Source organism: Falco rusticolus, chromosome 5, assembly GCF_015220075.1.
Source record: "Falco rusticolus isolate bFalRus1 chromosome 5, bFalRus1.pri, whole genome shotgun sequence".
Classification (NCBI taxonomy): domain Eukaryota; kingdom Metazoa; phylum Chordata; class Aves; order Falconiformes; family Falconidae; genus Falco; species Falco rusticolus.
The window spans coordinates 62407196-62425181 of record NC_051191.1 but is presented as its reverse complement, the minus strand read 5'-3'; the positions used below and the strand labels follow the sequence as shown (position 1 = coordinate 62425181).

Here is a 17986-nt window from a genome sequence, read left to right as displayed (position 1 = left end):
ATAAACATAGAAATCTATGGAAAAAAATTAAGTGAATTTGCCCAATATTGCAACAAATCATACAATAAGATACATTTAAATAGTCCCTAATTTCACTCTCTGTCTCATGGATCCCCATTAGCTGAAGTAAGGGCTTTTTTCCCAGAAGGGGTTCCCATATTTTCAATATCCTTTTGCAGACAATCCAGATTAGGCTAGGTCATACTGTATACTATTCTATGTGTCATTTTATTGCTTTATATTAATGTAACAGCTAGAGGGCCTTGTCATTCACCTAGTGACAGACTAGTCTATTTGGTGGCTTTTGCATATAAAGAAACAGATTTTTCAAACTACTTTGACAGCTACAAGTCCCTGTATAAGAAAGGTGTCTTGTTCTGTAGGCCAGCAAAGGTTCCCACCTTGCTCAGTGGCCCCACACAATGCAGAGGAGAGGGAAGAAGGTGCCTATTATTGCTACAACATGCTCTCCTCTTGACAGAAAATACCTACTGTTGGAGAACACACAGCTCACAACCTTCCACTACTGTTTGTCCTCCTCACTCCTCAGCAGGAGGAATTTAACTCTGGGGTAGGCTGTGAGCAGACAAAGGATGAGGTACCTGCTTCTTCTAGTTTGGTCCGAATTGGGAAAGATGGGCCAGGGGTGACTAGAAATGCCTGGTAGGCAGGATTTAGCCTGTCACCTATGATGCTAAATGAGAGGAATGCACACCATAAATATAAACCCTTAATTGTAACACTGTTTTCTGCCTTCTCCCCGCTGCCTGCTTGCTTCAGCTGTTACTAGTCCACCAACTCTCCTGGCAGTGGATGGAGTGACTGACACCTCAGTTACAATGAAATGGAGGCCACCAGACCACATTGGAGCAGCAGGGTTAGATGGCTATGTTGTAGAGTACTGCTTCGAAGGAAGTAAGTGACAACGACTGTGGTATGTTACTCACAGTGAAAGTAGGTGAGACTTTCTCCATTTTTTTCTCTACAGGTATTAGGTGCTCTCACTTTAAGGCAGAGACTAATCAGTCAGAAAACCTCAAGCAGCAGGGTTTTGTTCAGGCTTCCTTTGGTTTGTATTCCAGATCCCACCAATTGATTGTATTTCAACCCATCTAGTATTTGATCTGAAATCCAAATCAAAAGCCTTATAATCTGTTGTAGTGTACCAAGTTCCGTGTTAATAGCTATCCTCTTTTTTTTAAGCTAAATGAAGAGTCAATGCAGTAAAGAGTAGATGGATGGATGGATCAGTAGGAAATAATGAATGGCTGTAAGCGTGGTCAAAAGTATGTGCATGTTGGCTGGGTTTTAGGGATGAGAGGTCCTCAGTGTGGTAATCCCGATCTTGACATATTACTAACTGGCTACTTCAAATGCCAGTTCCCAATACTGAGGACAGACAGCCTTTTCAATAGCTGGCTGTAGTATTTATCTAGGCATGCAATGTTCGTGTCTGGATTTTGAATTTCTCCAATGTTTCATTGTAGTTAGATACAGGATCTTTAACTATGTCCATCTAAGACGTAAATCTGTGCAGAACTGAAGGAGAAAGAAAGATGTAAGAGACTGAATAAACTTACGAGAGTAAAATAACAAGGAATAGGGAAATATAATTTATATTTTACAACTAAGAGTCTTTGGTGATCAAGCAGCAGAAAGAGTATTTTCCAGCAGGTGATATTCTGAGCTGGCATCAAATGAAATCTATTTTCAAAAAGTAAAATCCACCAGCACCAGGGTAAGTATCAAATAGCCTGGAGCCGTATGTGCAATTGTGCAATACCCAGCTTCTGTGGGCAAATGCCAGCCCGTGGGACTCCAGCAGTGTTGTACATTCGGATGAATGGGATACCGTTATACTCAGCTCTGCTAGCTGCTGCTCTTAATTGCACTGTAAATCAAGTGATGAGTTGGACACCTTTTTTCGTAAAGGCATTTATTTCAATGAAAGCTTTTCCACAGCCTGGAGACGAGAGGTAGAGGACAGAACTTGCCATTCACATTGTCACATGTTTCAGATTCAGACAATCCAGGAAAAGAGTAGTTCACAAAAGTGGTCAGATACCACAGGAGCAGAGTGCCCTCAGCTCTCACTCAGGCGAGTGGGAGAGGGAGTGAAGAAGAACCGCAGGCTTTTCTCAGGAGCACTCAGCATCTTCTAGTATTGAGCGGAATATCTGTAAGGAGCAGGAACAGACTTCAAGAAGCTCAGAGGTCTGGAGAAGATTCCCTGAAGGCAGACACAGCTGGAATGGTAGGAAGGGTTTTCCTTGTATATTGGGAAGGAGCTGCAGAAACCGCTCAGGACAAGTAAGCATGCAGTGTTACATCAAGATGTAGCATTCCTATAATGTTTCCATTGCACAGGCAAGATGTATGGGAATATAAAGGGGACTGTCAATGTAAGGACTTCAGTGTATGCTGTATATTATGTTCTGGTTAGCATTGGTAGGATGGCGGGGGAAAAATTACAAGTGCTTGTAATATGCTACTGTCATAAAACCCTTGACATTACAGTATCATATATCCAAATTAGGTGGTAAGAGAGGATGAGAAATACATATATGCTAATGAAAAGTATGGTTTTTAGAGGAATCTCCCAAATCTCTTTTAAGAGCTATTAGACAGAGGATCATTGTATACGGGTTGAATGGAACAAATTCTTTAATTTTTTCTTTTCAGATAGGTTTAAAACATATGAAGACACAACAAAATGGCAGTCAAGTCTGTCATTTTATTGTTACCCATCTCAGTTAAAATACAATGGGTACAATGTATTTTACATAGCTTTCTGAGTGTTTATGTATATCTATATATGCCTCCTATATATGCATATACATCTATATATACACAATTGACATTATTTATGTATATATGTTATGAAAATGGTTAGGAAGAAGCCATCTTAGTAGAAAATCCCAACTCAAAAAGACTTGTTATTCAAATATACATCCTCTTTGTGTTTGGTCCTTTTTTTCTTTCTTGCAATATCACAGTGCCTCCTTTTCTCAGTCCTTTCAGTGCCTGTTCTGCCTCAAACTAATTTCTTCTATAATGTTTAATAACTCTTCCATTTCAAGATACTTTTAATGACTGTCTATATTCATTCTGCTGTTCTTTTCTTCTAGTTAACTGTTTGTAAACTCATTTGTCTTTACCTTCTCCATTCTTTCATCATTGTCACTGAAGTAGTTTTGAAGAGGGCTTTTTTGAGTCTTCCTTAACATAGAAATCATATGAGAAGTCACAAGCTGAAAACAGGAGGACAATATATATATATATAATTATAGTTTAGAAGAATCAAATACCATGAGCATTGGTTTGACGTCACAAAAACTGGTATTTCCCTTTAGTCTGAACGTCATAATGTGATCAACATGATGGACTCTTGGACTTGCTTAATTATGGTAGCACCTTCGACAGCTCTCTGTATATATTACTGAACTGGAGTCTCATCGTGAGCATCTGGAGCTGGCATTGCATGGGTGTGAATAACCTGAATATAGAACTCCCCAGGGCTAGTTTACAACTTTCAACTTGAAATTCTTGCTGCGGAGATGTGGAGCAGACCAAATCTTGTTGGCACTGGAGAAGTCAATTCCTACTAAAGTATGCTGCCAACTGGCTCTTTCCAGGGTAGTCTGATGAGCTTGGCCCTAGTTTTCCCTAGGACACTACGTTTATCTATCTTCCAAGGGCCATTGTACCTACAGACGATCAGTTTTCATAGCTAGTAAATAAGCATTTCAGAGAGTCTCTGTTGGCTGAGATCTTTGCCAGATACTAGAATGGTATTTTTATTATCCTGAAAATAGCCATGTCCAGGATTCCAGGAAATCCAGGGCAGTGATAGCCTTTTCCAGGAAATAAAGCTTTAGTGATTACATCATACCTGTCATCATCCATGGTTTTGGCCTTCTTTACTTTTCTTTCTATGTTGCCTTTAGCTAAATGTGTTCTCTTCCTCTGTTTCCCCAAGCTTTTTTCCAAGACTTCTCTTCTGTCTCTCAGAATTCTCTGAATTTCTTCTCTTCTATGATGTGTTTTCTTCTCCTCCTACACTTTCTCCCATCATCATTTTGTTTTGTTTCTCTCTTCCAGATGTTCCTTTTGTCTCTTTCTTTTCATCTTTCCAGGGCTGTGATCAAGCTCAAGGAAAAAAACCAACCTTCTCTCCTCCTCTTCCTTTGTCCTTAGCTTTCCTGTGAGCATTATGCATAACTGTTCTTTGATCTAGATGCCCTCTTCCATCTCTTTCCTCCCTGCAGTCTCCCTAAATACGGGTCCTCTAAATCTTTAAAGCCCAGCATCTATCTTTGCATACTTACTAACAGGAATTGCTAACCACTGACAAAATGCTCCATCTGTGTGAAAGTGGGTGTCTCTGATTAATTTTAAAGATGGATTCTCACAAGGTATATCGACAGATCTGTCTGAGGAATTGCTGGAGCCACCTTTTAACCTGGAAGGTACAGTATTCAACAAAGGATATAAATCTTTAATGAAAGAAAAACTCTCTCTGTAAAAATAAAGATAAATTTCTGAGAGTGAATTTTAGGGGCAACAGTCTACAGAACTTGCTGTAGTACATGGATAAGGGAGGGGGAGGTGCTCAGGGAACAGTCACTGATTGCAATCATCTTCTGCTAGAAGCTGCGAGAAGCAGCTTAAAGAGAACTTATTTCTTAAAAGTAAGACACACTGTTCTGAAAATGTAACCACAGTATTGCACTCTAAGTCTGCGAGGCTTTCTAGTTTATAATAGTTCTCTTGTCTTCTGTGCCAATTTTATAATGCTATCTTGCTGTCTTTATATGATGTAGAAAGTATTGATACTGACTTGCCACTGCATAAATCTGACTCCAAATGTCAAGGTGCCAGCAGTGTTAAAGCATTCTGTGTTTGGAGGGCAGGGTGGAAAAGAAAGTATCATTTGTAATTGAAGCTCTTCTGAAAGATTGTACTGTTATGATCACTCTATGGATTACATGCAACTGCCTAGGGGTAGGATAAAAAACCTGAGAATGCTGTAATTATGTGAATAATTCTGGCACAGCCTTCCTTTTTTAAAGGCACAATAAGATACGGCATTTAATTGCAATTTGTGAATATTCTGTGTTTCTCTCATCCCTGTGCTCTCAGTGGTACTTTCAAGGTTACTCAGTACTGGTTGAAATTAATTGTAAAACCCACTTTGCTCCAAGGAAGCTGTTAAAGCAATGATGAGTGTTCTGGAAATATAGTCTATGTACCCCTTGTTTTCTATCAGCTAAATTTAAAAACTAATCAGTTTTCTCTCTGGTACAATTAAATGATAGACACACTTTAAAACCATCTATTTCTTTAAATATAAATGTATAATAAACAGAAACCCTTTAAAGTTTGAAACATTCTTCCTATGTATGGAAGTAAATCAATATCAAGTTATAACATAACTAGAAAAACAGAGGTATTCATTAAAATAAAATGAATCTATTACTGTTCTGTAATTTTCCTCATCCATGCAGTGAATGTATTTATAATTCCCTATTCTTTTGATTCGTCCTCCCCTCGTCCTCCCCTCCTCTTTTCCCTAAACTAGCTGATGAATGGATTGTGGCTAACCCGGAGCTGACAGACAAAACGAAGTTTACTATCAATGACCTGCCGACTGGCTCAAAAATCCTTGTGAGAGTTAAAGCTGTGAATGCTGCTGGTGAAAGTGAGCCCAGGTACCACCCACAGCCTATTTTAGTCAAGGAAGTGATAGGTAAGATCCTCCTGCCTATGCTCACCCACATATACACTCTGCTTCCATACCTAATTCTGTTTTATTAAGGCTAATACTTGTTGGCAAAAGATGATATGGCCTTACATAGCCATTGCGCAGTGGCTAGAAATCATGAAACTGTGTTTAAGAAAATCTTCATTCTTTTAATTTGTTTTGTTTCTGAGTCTTTCAGAGCTTGTTTTTCTGCCAAACCTGAGCCTGATGTTGCTTTTTTAAAGTTGTGCTTTATTCCACCTATTCCTACCGCCATAGCATTTGGTATTACAAAAAGTGATGATGTACTGAATGTAATATTGTGGGACCAAGAAATTTAAGATACCTCACTCATTAGTCACTTCTGGAACTGTAGACTACACAGTTTCCTATTTATACCAATGCCCGCCACTGCTGCCTCAGTTAGAAAAGAAGATACATGTCAAACACAAAATTTTGGTTTTTTTCAGAACCTCCAAAGATTCGTCTACCAAGACACTTGAAACAAACCTATACTCGAAGAGTTGGAGAAACTGTGAATCTTGTTATTCCTTTCCAGGTAAGAATTAAAAACATTTACAAGAAAATACTCTATTTTTCTTATACCGCTGCTTTTTAACTTATTTCTGTGCAACTTTGGTAGGCCAGAGAGTTAACTAAAGCAGATATGGAAGCACCCTGAAGTACATGCTTGAAAGCTTTTGCTTTGACATCTCAAAGAAATTATGTCAAGCTAATTAATGAATTGGGTAAACTAGCTTAGGCTGATTTGTCATCTCTTATACCAAGGATACTGCTCACAGTAGACATTACGTGTGAGATGATCGCTAACAGAATGCAAAATGATTACACTGGCAGTAGTTTGATATGGTATCAAGGGTGAGGACTGTAGCATTTAATGAATTTTTTGTCATGAGAGAGGAAAAGGGAGGGGAAGAGTGGGCAGTTTCACTGTCTCCTATAGAATCCTTGAGATTGCAGCTATAACGTGATTATTTCTAAAGCTATAGCACAGTTTCCCACAGCATCATATTAACCTTCATTCCCACACCTCTCTACCTGCAGGGTCCTTATTCCTCTGAATACAAGGATTATGGCAGAATTAATTTCTATTTCATGTCTGCACACATAAAGATACTGGGTAGGCATAATCTGCCTTCCACAAGGCCAATAAAAGCCTATTAAAACCTTGATCAGCAATACACTGCAAGATACACTGCTCTTGAGAAATTAAAGGAGGATTATGTGGTTATTCTCTAAGATAAGGCATTCAAAAAGGTGTGAGATTACTCTTTTCAGACAGCATCTGCAATTGTTTGCCTCAGGAAGGCAAATCCCATGGTAAAGCAGGTGAAATTGACTTCAGTACTGAAATTGGGCACTACTAGGCCCACAAAAAAGGCACAGAAAAGATATCAATCCAGCCTACCTAACAACTATTCTAACAGCTTTTGCAATGAAAGAAAAGAGATCCCTGGAGGTTTAGTTTATTACTTTCCTCTTTCACTAGCAGTGTAGGGAATGTAGCCACTTCCAGAGTGCAAAATATTTTGTTCTGCGTTTTCTGGGGTTTTCTCTTTCTTTTAGAAAAGTAGAAATTAACTACCAAATTTAGCCTGAAAGTTAATTGCCTAATTCAGCCAAAATTTGCAAATATTTTCAATCTCCTGGGGGGGGGGGGGGGGGAGAAAGAAAGAAAGAATGTTGCATTTTAGATAAATTAATATGATTACATCTCAAATGCAAAAAGAATTCTCAGTTTCTTTCAGAACAGTTTCTTATTTCCTGTTTGGGAAAAAGGGGAAACAAATCTGTTTTCACTCCCTTCCTTTTCCCTCCCAAAATCAAACTGTTTCCTGGCTTCTCACAGGGAAGACCAAGAGCAAAAGTGTCATGGCAGAAAAATGGTTCTCCAATCGACAAGAACGATATCAACATCCGCAACACTGAGAATGACACTATCATTTTCATCCGAAAAGCAGAAAGGAGCCACTCAGGCGAATATGACATGAAAGTGGAAGTAGAGAACTTGGAGGACAAAGCTACAATAGATATTCAGATTGTTGGTATGTTTTGAGAAACAGAAATAAATGCATGCCACAGAAGCAGACTCCAGTCATTCCACAGCTATAGGAAAGGAGAGGAATCCCAAAGAGAATCCTTCTTGCCAGTGATAACTCTCCACATCCAATTACTTGGATGTAGATTTGTGGTCTCTAAGTAAACCTCCCTACACAACAGCAGGTCCTTGCTGGAACATGTCAGTCTTTTTTTTTTTTACTGTTATGTTTTTCATGTTCTTGTCTATCCAGGATGCAAGCTTTTTCCTGTTGAGTGGTATCCATAGTCCGAAATGGCAGTAAATTCATAGTAACTTTGTCACAAGTTTAATGGAGAAGAAATCCTAAACACTGAAAATACATGAAAGTAGGAAAGGCAGACAAGAAAGCACAGTTACTTTTCTTTTTTACCCATCTGTTTCTTTACATAATAGGCAAAACTGGTCACAGCCTTTATGATTGTCTGACCTTGTCTTTTAGGATCACATCTCCAACTGGTATTACCTTTTCCAAACTATCATGCCCTTATGCAATTCAAGAGCATATGCATATCAGAAACCATACTCACAAAGTGGTCAATTTAAGTTTTTCAGAATTCTGAAAATTCTGTCTTAACTTTGGCAAGTTTTATTTTCCAACCTCAGCTTTCTTTTGACATTAGTTTTGGCATGTGCAAGTTGAAAGAAAGAGAGAGAAATCAAATGAAGTGGAAAGTGTGTGTAGGAAAGACAGAGAGAGAGAAAGCAAACAGCAGAAAATGTCAGCTGCCATATTTTCATTACAGATCGCCCAGGCCCACCAGAGGTTGTAACTATTGAGGACGTCTGGGGAGAGAATGTAAATTTATCATGGAAGCCACCAAAAGATGATGGCAATGCTGCCATTACTGGGTACACTATTCAAAAAGCAGATAAGAAGAGTATGGTAAGTAGTAAAGAGAGGTTCAAATGACTGATGTATTCATGAATTCTCCCTTTTAAAAATAAAATTCCTTACAAGCTTAAATTGATGTAGGCGGACAAAGCATTGATTAGTCAGTGTTCAGAAAATCTGCAATACCTCTCTGAAAAATCTAAAAATCTCCTGTTCACTGTATCTAAAGCCCAGAAATGGGAATGTTTTCAGGTGACACCAAAGAGGAGGACTAAGAAGGAAAGGAGAGGTGGATCTGAGGAAAGTAATTTGATTTTTTTTCCTTTGTCTCAGCACAGAAAATAAAACCCCAAAACATTAATTCTGAAGGCAGTAGGTTGTTACTAGAATCAAAATGTAGTACTGCTGTATTCAGAGCTGTAGTGTCACATTGTGGAAGTCATTGCCACTCCTTAATACCCATGTCAAAATGGTACCTATGTATTTTGCAAACTGCTTTGAGATTAACAGATTAAAAATGCAATACAGAGATGTTTATTATTTTCATTAAACTAACATGAATTTTACAATTCCTTAAAAGACAGTAGTTGGATTCTTAGATTTAACACTTAATTGCAGATTTACATACTGAAAATCTCAGACAATATTTTGGGAGTTGCCTTACCTAAACAAATATTTTTCCTGTTCCCTTCTCCCACTTTAATATGTTCATCTGCTTCATGGTCTGATCAATTCATTCTTCCTGTGCCACTATTTCCCACCCCATCCTTCATTTTTATTTTCTCCTCAGACTATAAGAATAGATGCTCTCTGTATAGCAACCAAAGCAATGATGTCCCCTGTCTCTATATCACTGTGTCAAGGAGAAAGCAACAACAGCAGTGTCGTGTCTAGGGTCCAGTGTATCATGGATCATTCAGGTCGTAGTGTCCCCGCATTCCCTGTGGTGGTGAATTTTGCAGTTCTGGCATAGCTGGCCCTCTATAGAAAACTGTTTTCCCAAAAGGCACTTTGGCTCCTAAAGGTGACCAAATATCAATGCAGACTGTGGCACAGGGAACTCAGCACAAGCTCACCTTTAGAAAAGCAAGAAAACTATGTAGGGCAGGCACAGTAAAGAAAAGCAAAAACATTGCTGTGGTCACACTGCACTTTATATTAATTGCATTGTAGCATTAATCTCTTTCATCTCAGTTTGTTATTCAGGTTTTGTGTACTAGGATAGAATTCACATGTCCTGTTACTGCTGCAAGACTAAAATGCTAAAACCCACCTCCCCGTCTGAGCCTTTAGATACAAGAGGACTACCTGCATAAAATTACATTGCTCATGAACACTCAGCCTGTGGAACAGGGGGTAGATTAGCACACTGGCGTCTTGTGAGTACATGCTAATACTTTTCCCTCAGTGCCTCCAGTTTTCTGATCTGCCGCAGTACCTTCTCAGTCAGCAGCGTGGACAAGGAATGGAGCCTGCCTTGCTTCACACAATACAGCCTTTGTAATACTGGATTTCCTAAAACAAACCTTCTCAACAAACAGACTGTAACAATTCGGGAGAGGTCACTTTCCATTCAGCCTTCACTGCTCAGCAGTGAGCTCTGTGGTATTCTCATTATCACTCATCTCATTCATTACCGTTAGCTTCACTATTTTAGCATTCATTAACATTCCCTTAAAAGAAAAATCTTACTCCCACAAGCTTGATGATTCTTCTAAGCAACTCATGGCTGAGAGGTGCTGGGTGCTGTGGGGAAGCTCAGTCTCTGTGTCTGTATCTTTCAGGAATGGTTCACAGTAATGGAGCACTACCACCGCACCAGTGCCACCATTAACGAGCTCATCATAGGAAACGAGTACTACTTCCGGATCTTCGCTGAAAACATGTGCGGCCTCAGCGAGGATGCAACGATGACCAAAGAGAGTGCTTTGATTGCAAAGGATGGTTAGCTAATTATCTGTTCCTTTTCAAAAGGGAAGGGGTTGTGTTCGGAGGCTGGAAGGTGATCAGAGGTAAAGGCTGTATCTCTAAACCACTCAGATGCATTCCTGGCCCTGAGACCAGGTACAAGTAACAGTTAGGGCATTTCATATTAGGACTTCTTGGTTTGCCCACATAGGTCATAGTTGGTTTTTTTTAACCAAGTGGGACATTTTTCCCATGTTCTGACATTTTCTCCCATCTTGGATCTCAGACGCAAGTCACCACTGGCAGATCTAAGACAACAAGAGCTGGAAGAGGAGTATAGCAGCTGCCCTGTTCGAAGTGGTGGATCACTGTCTGCCAGAGGAGTTTTGGCATCAGTGCAAGTGCTCCTGTCCATTTCAGACAGGATCCAATAGATAAGCGTAACCCCTGCTTCACATCTCTTGCAGGTGGAGCTGTACAAATTCTGATTCTGCAGTCAGAAATCCTGACATTTCAGAAACTGACAGTTTGAAATGGTACTGTAAACTTTAGAGACAAACAAACAAACAAAAAAAAACCCAAACCCTGTCCCGTGTGGAAAGGAAATTCTACAAACAGGTGGTTTAAAGGAAGAAAATCAAACCAAACCACCTCACTTTGTTTGAAAGGAAGGAATATGTGACTGCCGTGATGCAGAGGACAGACAACCTGTACAACCCACACAGCCAGGCTGAAGGACTGAAGGCCCAGGGTACTGGACCTCACTTCCATTATTAAAAAGAAAACTACCCCTTTTAGAAATAGGATCATGAACAAAGGAAGGGCTACAGGAATTGCTTTTCTCACTATTGCTTGCTCTTGTCATGAGGGCAAGTACTAAGCTGCACTCAAGTCAGTATAAGAGTTTGGATCAGGTTTCAGTGAAGCAAAGTTGTTTCATGTTACTTGTGCGCAGGAACAGATGTCGGTCTGTCCAGCTGTTTTACATGCCAGCTTAGTTTGTGGGTGAAGATGGTTTATTGATGGTAATCTCCCCTGCAGAGCAGGGATAAAGCGGCAGTAAGAAACTAGATTTTACTACCATGTTTTCCTTGTACAGAAGCTACATCCATGCAGGTATCTGTATTGTTGGTGCACTGTATGAAGCAGAAAGAAAAATGGGTTTTCATATGTAGAGCCAGTTCGTAATCAGAACAAACTGTGAAAAGTAATTGGCAAGAGTGAACAAGGCTTGTCAAGGCAGGCATCCTGCAGTACATCAGCTGGGATCTGTCCTGTTCTGTAAATGCAGGGCATGCAGGCAAAGACACAGAATAAGCATGTATTATTTTGTAAGCCACCTACTCGGGAAACACAGAGGAACTCTCAGACATCTGTGCTATAGTATGACCAAGGGCTATAGTCCCTTTGCAAGTGCACTTCCAGCCTCCCCTACAAGTGCGACTGCTAGAGTCATGTTGGTACCTAAAGCAGTGCAGATCAGAACTGACTCTTTGTAGCTATTTATGATGCTTGGGTATTTAGCTACACGCCAGCATGCTTTTTATAAATGTTTTATTTTCATTTCATAGGTAAAGTCTACAAATACCCAGTTTACGATGATTTTGACTTCAGTGAACGGCCATTGTTTACTCAGCCTCTAGTCAACACATTTGCTGTAGCTGGTTACAATGCTACTTTGAACTGCAGCGTTCGGGGCAACCCCAAGGTACAGCATAGCTCCTAACAGTATCAGTTACAATATGAGACAGCTTAACCTGAAATTGTAATACCATTCTTACCATTTGTCTCACTCACAAGCCTGGCTGAAGGCAAAAAGAGTGGTGGCATGGGCTCTAAAGAACACAAAAAGGACCTCCTTCTCTGTGTTATAGGCATTGTAATGTTACAGGCAGAACCTCAGGAAAAGGCTGAGCTATTCTGGGGCTGGCACTGACAACAGCTGCCCAGTTAATACAACAGTAAATGTTGCTAATAAAATTAAGCCGTAATTATGCTATAAAAAACTAATTATGCTTGAAATAACACATTGCAGGAATATTCTGGGACCATATTTGTTCTCAGACCCACTGTGCAATGCGTCTTCCAGTTTCTTTTGAGTTGTGTATTTTCTGTTGTGAGAAACTGAACTGACCTAGTAAAATAAGAACTCTAGTGGTTAAGAACGTTTGCTGTTCACTCTTCATCTTCACAGTTTCTTACTGTGCGAATTACTGTGAAAAAACATGCTTTTCTTATTGACTTAAACAGATGTCAAAAGCTATTGCTCAGATGATTGCTGTCGTGACACAGCACCTCTTATTTTGACAACAGCCTTATAATTTATGACTTTAATTATGTGATAGGGGCTGCACTGAAAAAATCATGCTTAAAACGAGATGCAGGATGCATGTTTATTTTTGACTTAAGAATTACAGCTTCCTTTCCATCACTACTTTATCTATTTTGCATCATTTTTTTAATTACTCACTTTTAACTGAAAATCACAGGAAGCAGTAACATATTTCAGTCACAGATTTGTACATGTGGGCATTCTCTTGTTTTTACCACAGCCCAAAATAACCTGGCTGAAAAATAAAGTCGTCATAATGAATGACCCAAAGTACCGAATGTTCAGCAACCAAGGTGTCTGTACCTTGGAGATCCGCAAACCCAGCCCCTATGATGGGGGTACTTACAGCTGCCGAGCAGTCAATGAACTTGGAGAGGCAGAAGTTGATTGCAAACTGGAAGTAAAAGGTAAGGAGTTTAAAACATTGTAAACACCCTGTTTGTCTGAACAGCATCCACACAGGAGTCAAAATGATGCAAGGTAAATGCAAAAGGGAGTTAAAACAACTTTTTTAACTTTTCCAGAAGAAAATAACTTGGTTAGGACAAAATAAACTATGTTGGTTGCTTTGTTTTCTTTCTGAGGATCACCATGCTGTGCTTATGCTATAGTCTTTCCCCCTGCCAGATGTCAATTCACATCTTCAGTGATTGCAAGGACTTTTTCACAAGTGACAAAATAGTAGACTGTAACTCTCAGAGCTGTGCCACTTACCTGAGGAATGCTAGTAAGGCTCAGCTGTAGAGCTCTTCAGGAAAACATTAAGAAAATCACCTTGGATAGGAGACAGATGTCTGAGGAGAATGGCGAAGGGAGAAGGAGAGGAGGAAGAAAGATTAGTTCAGGGTAGGTTTTGTCTGCTTTAAAATTCTTTATTAAAGACAGAATATTTGCTTCTAAGGAAGTTTGTTAGCAAAATCATGTAGCAAAAAGAAGTATTGTTCTCAAGGACACAAGCTAGTTGATGTAATTGCTGTATTTACTTTAAGAACAGAGTGTTCAAAACTATGGCTTTTGCAAATACAGAAAAGAGGGCCAAGTAGGTTAGCCTTCTACAACTGAAGATATATCTGTATTTTCATTAATAGATAAATTTTATGAATTCCAGGTAGTTTAACATTGACTGGGATATCATGACTGGCAGTAGGATTTCGACTAGATTACTAACAAATAATCTTAGGACCATATTTTTCAGAAAATTACTTCCTAGGAAAAGATGGAGTCAGTTGGACTAACTCCCACCAAAGGCTTTTGTTTCAACTGTGGAATAAGCTAAGTATTTCTGAAAAACTTAATATGAGGTTTTAAGTAAGGAAAGCTGACTAAAGCAGGCTGATACAAAGTGTGTAACTGAGGAAGTCAATTTAGTCTAGCTGAATATGGGCCTAACTATATTACTTCCATCATGCTAGTCTATAATGAAAACCATAATATTTAATATCCTTGTGGATTGTATTGTGTTTAATTTTGATTTAAATTTCCATTTTCTGTATTTTCTGATTTATCTTGTCCCACAGCTCAAATCTGCTAGCCAGAAGCCATTGCAACAAAGTTTTGGTCTGAGAAGTTGAACAATTAACTAATATAATGAAAATATGCATGATATGTTTCTTAATTTTCATGATTTATTTTTAATATACTGTGTTTAAAAGGTTATGTGCTTATCCTGAGTATGATTGTTTTCCTTAATCACAAGCAAACTTTCTATTTCTCAGCGTAATGGAAGACCTCATCACCTGAGAAGGTTACTTCATCTATTTTTTTTTTTTTATACTGAAAGGCCATTTCATTAAAATTCCTAAGTCCCCAAGCCCTAAAGTTCTCATGCATGTTTACACTCAGTTGTAACTTTTTAGCCATCAGCCCTTTGCTTGTAGTACAACCAAATACCACATTTTAAATACAAGAAGCTGTTTATTTCTGTCCTTTGTTTTACAAAGAATATTTTACATATAATGTGCAGAATATTGCAAAATATTTTTAAGATAAGAATTAATTTAACTAATATATCTCAATTTCAAGAAGTCCAAACTCAAAATGCTGCCATGGATCACACTTACCCTTCAGTAATTCCCTTTCCAGCTGTTGTGAAATATAGATGCTTCTGTTGATCTTGGAACCTTTTTTTCACTGAATGTTTTTGTCATTCAGGTTATTTTTTAATATGCAACAGCTCCAAAGAAATTGTTCTCTCACAGTGGAAGCTGCTCAACGTTAGAGTTTTTAGGAGAGAAGTGTGGAGAGATTTTTGTCTTTGATCAATATTGGTGGGGGATTTAATTTCTTACATTTATAGATACCTATGGATTGGTATCTAAAATAGGCTGGGAATGCTTAGATCCTTTGCCAGTCAATTAGCGTTAATGTATCTAGGAAAAAACCTACAGTTCTGTTCATTAAAGTGTTTACTAGGTACAACTGAGATGATGTCACTGATGATTTTTGCTGACACATGTTTATTTAACTTTCATAGGTCCAGTTTTCTGAGTAGTTTTCTGAAGTGGAAAGCACAGGATACACTATGCTCACAGGCTGCCAGACCTATTCCATTCACAGCTGATTCTTTCCATAACAGCAGCATTAAAGATTAAAACAAAAAAATTATATCTGGTAACATTGTAGTAAACATTTAGGGTAAACAGTCAGAGCAGTGAAGCACTAGAGCAGATTTCCTGCACAGGTTGTAGAGCCTTTGGTACCAAGAGCCTTTAAGGGTAGTTTAGAAGAATGACAGAAGTACCATTTGTTAGGATTATGAGATACACTAAACGACATCTCAAGATTGCTTCCAGCTCTGTGAGTCTGACTTTGACTCAGTTCTTAGCACTGCAAACATACCCTAGCACCTCAGAATTCAAGTATTCTTGCCCCCAATCTTCATCCCACAGGAAACCTTGGATAGATGCATGGGCTTTGCATCATGCCTGAGGGTTGTGTCAATTATCCTGTCAGCTGCTTGCAGCACATCCTACAGTCTCAATTCCTCCGGGACCTTATCTTGGGGTTGCAGTTGTACATCCCTTTGCTACAGTGAGAATGGGGCCATAAGAATTACTCCCTTTAGACAAGATTTAGTTCATTCTTGCCCACTTTTAAACAAAACCTCTCGCACCCACTGACTGTAGAAGTCTTGTAGCTTAGACATTTCTAGACTCAAAGAGTCTTCTTTCTTCTCAAATAAAGTAATATTTACTTTGAAAGATCAGCCGAAAAATTGGAATGCTAAGCCATAAACATCTTGCTCAGAGCACTTCTTCAGTTTTGCATCGCACCTGGAAGAAGTCCCGAAAAACACAAGCAACATGTTAGGATCCCACCTGGGCTGCATGCCGTTTCTCCCTTCTTAGCTATGTGATGGGCTGCTTCATTAACCTAAATCCCACCTCCTCTAGTTGATGGTTGGTTTCTGAATCTGATTTCATATTAACAATCACCTGGTGTGGTCCTACGGCCCCCTCCACCAAGCTTGGTATTGTGGTTCCCTCCCGCAGTTTGGGCTGTGAGTGGTCACCCTTGCTGAGATGCCTCTTTCCATCCTGGCAGGTTTAGCCATTACTTTAGACTCCTTTTTGAAGACTGCTTAGACAGCCATTTGTAGGGTTTAGAGACAAGGACAGTTGTTGTAAGGGTTCAGTGCTGACACTCTTAAAGTGACTGGCAGTCCAACTGATTAATTCAAAGGGAATAGGATTAAGTGAACCCAGCAGCTGAAGCTTGGCAAACCAGGGTAGGCTCAGGGTTTGCTACATGATACAGCCAAATGCAAATGAGAATTAGACAGCCAGAGCATAAAAACATAATTACATCTTATTACACTTTTCTATTGATTTACATGTTGAATTATCATTCTTTTAAGTTTTCCAGCCTATTTGTTCATTTAGGAGAGCTCTTCAGATGACTGCTCATCTCACTACGCGAAGCGAAGGCTTACAGATTTCTGACTCACTGGAAATGGACTGCAGAGTGTGTGTGTGTGTGTGGCTGTCTGTCTGTCTTCATACGTATAGCTTTAAACTGGTTCAGCTTTATTCCAGCAAGTAACAGTCAAGGTCTGGGTTTGTAAAATGATGAGATACAGTCGAATGTTGCCTGAATAAGACAAACAGACTCAAGACTATGCTACCAATCTGGTGAATGTACCAGCCATGGTGCTATTATTACAGGTCTTTGGATAGTAAGTCATGCTAAAGAGATCTATGCCATGCAACAGTATATATCATACTAAGTGAATTTTACTTATGTTGGCTAGAATTTCTTTTATCCATCTATTTCTGAGGTATTTGAGATCTGAACATTATTGTGCATATATATATACTCAGCCGTAGGAATATCACAGACCTGCTCACAGAACAGGATTTCTGATTTTGCATAGTTTTTGAGCAGCCAAGTGGCTGTGAATGCTCTGGCTATGAATAATATCAGTGTGCTACCGTCTTCTACATTTTTAGCCATCTGCTTACATTATTTTAGGTGTAAAAGTAAAACCCATAGTTGTTAGTAAATTTAATGTGCGTTTCCTGAAAATTTTTTAGTGATAATTATAAGCACAATAATAAAAGTAGTAAAACCTTATTCCGTCCTCAAAAAAAGGTTTTCCGTGTATTTATGCTATTTCAGACAGATAGTATTTCATTCTTCCGTATTAAGTTTTGCTGAGTGAACTTAAAGATGGCAGTTACATGACCAGCTTGACACAACTGCAGATACAATGGCTTTTTTGTAAATATAAGTGTGCTGTAAAAAGTCATGTAATAGATCTTAGAGAAAAGATTAACTCTGCCTCACTTATCTTGAAAGATGATGCATACACTGAATCTCATGATACATGTTTCATACCTTACTAGGGAAAATAATGTATGCATCTCTTAAGATTCTTGAGGTTGATCCTTAAATATGGCTGTAAATCTCCCATCACAAGCAGTAAGGAACTGATTCCTTATCAGGTATCTGAGGTCAATGAGAAGATTCAGATAAAGCACCATGCTTCTCTTATCATGAAACAAATAGCTTTGGAAATTGTTTATCTTAAGAGCAAAATCAGGGTTGGTGATCACTCTTAACAGGTTGATT

General features: G+C 38.9%; 1 protein-coding gene across 7 annotated transcripts in view; it reads left to right on the top strand.

The window, feature by feature from the left end:
• Nucleotides 1-17986, top strand: part of MYBPC1 (myosin binding protein C1) — a 79115-nt gene that overhangs the window by 56443 nt on the left and 4686 nt on the right. For 5 of the 7 annotated variants that reach the window (XM_037390268.1, XM_037390265.1, XM_037390264.1 and 2 more), the window contains 9 exons: nt 781-915; nt 4401-4469; nt 5582-5749; nt 6214-6302; nt 7614-7809; nt 8588-8727; nt 10461-10620; nt 12156-12292; nt 13137-13323. In XM_037390268.1, coding sequence (XP_037246165.1) covers nt 781-915; nt 4401-4469; nt 5582-5749; nt 6214-6302; nt 7614-7809; nt 8588-8727; nt 10461-10620; nt 12156-12292; nt 13137-13323 — 1281 coding nt within the window. The remainder of the gene's footprint in view (nt 1-780; nt 916-4400; nt 4470-5581; nt 5750-6213; nt 6303-7613; nt 7810-8587; nt 8728-10460; nt 10621-12155; nt 12293-13136; nt 13324-17986) is intronic. The other 2 variants (XM_037390270.1, XM_037390266.1) reach the window with 1 other exon arrangement.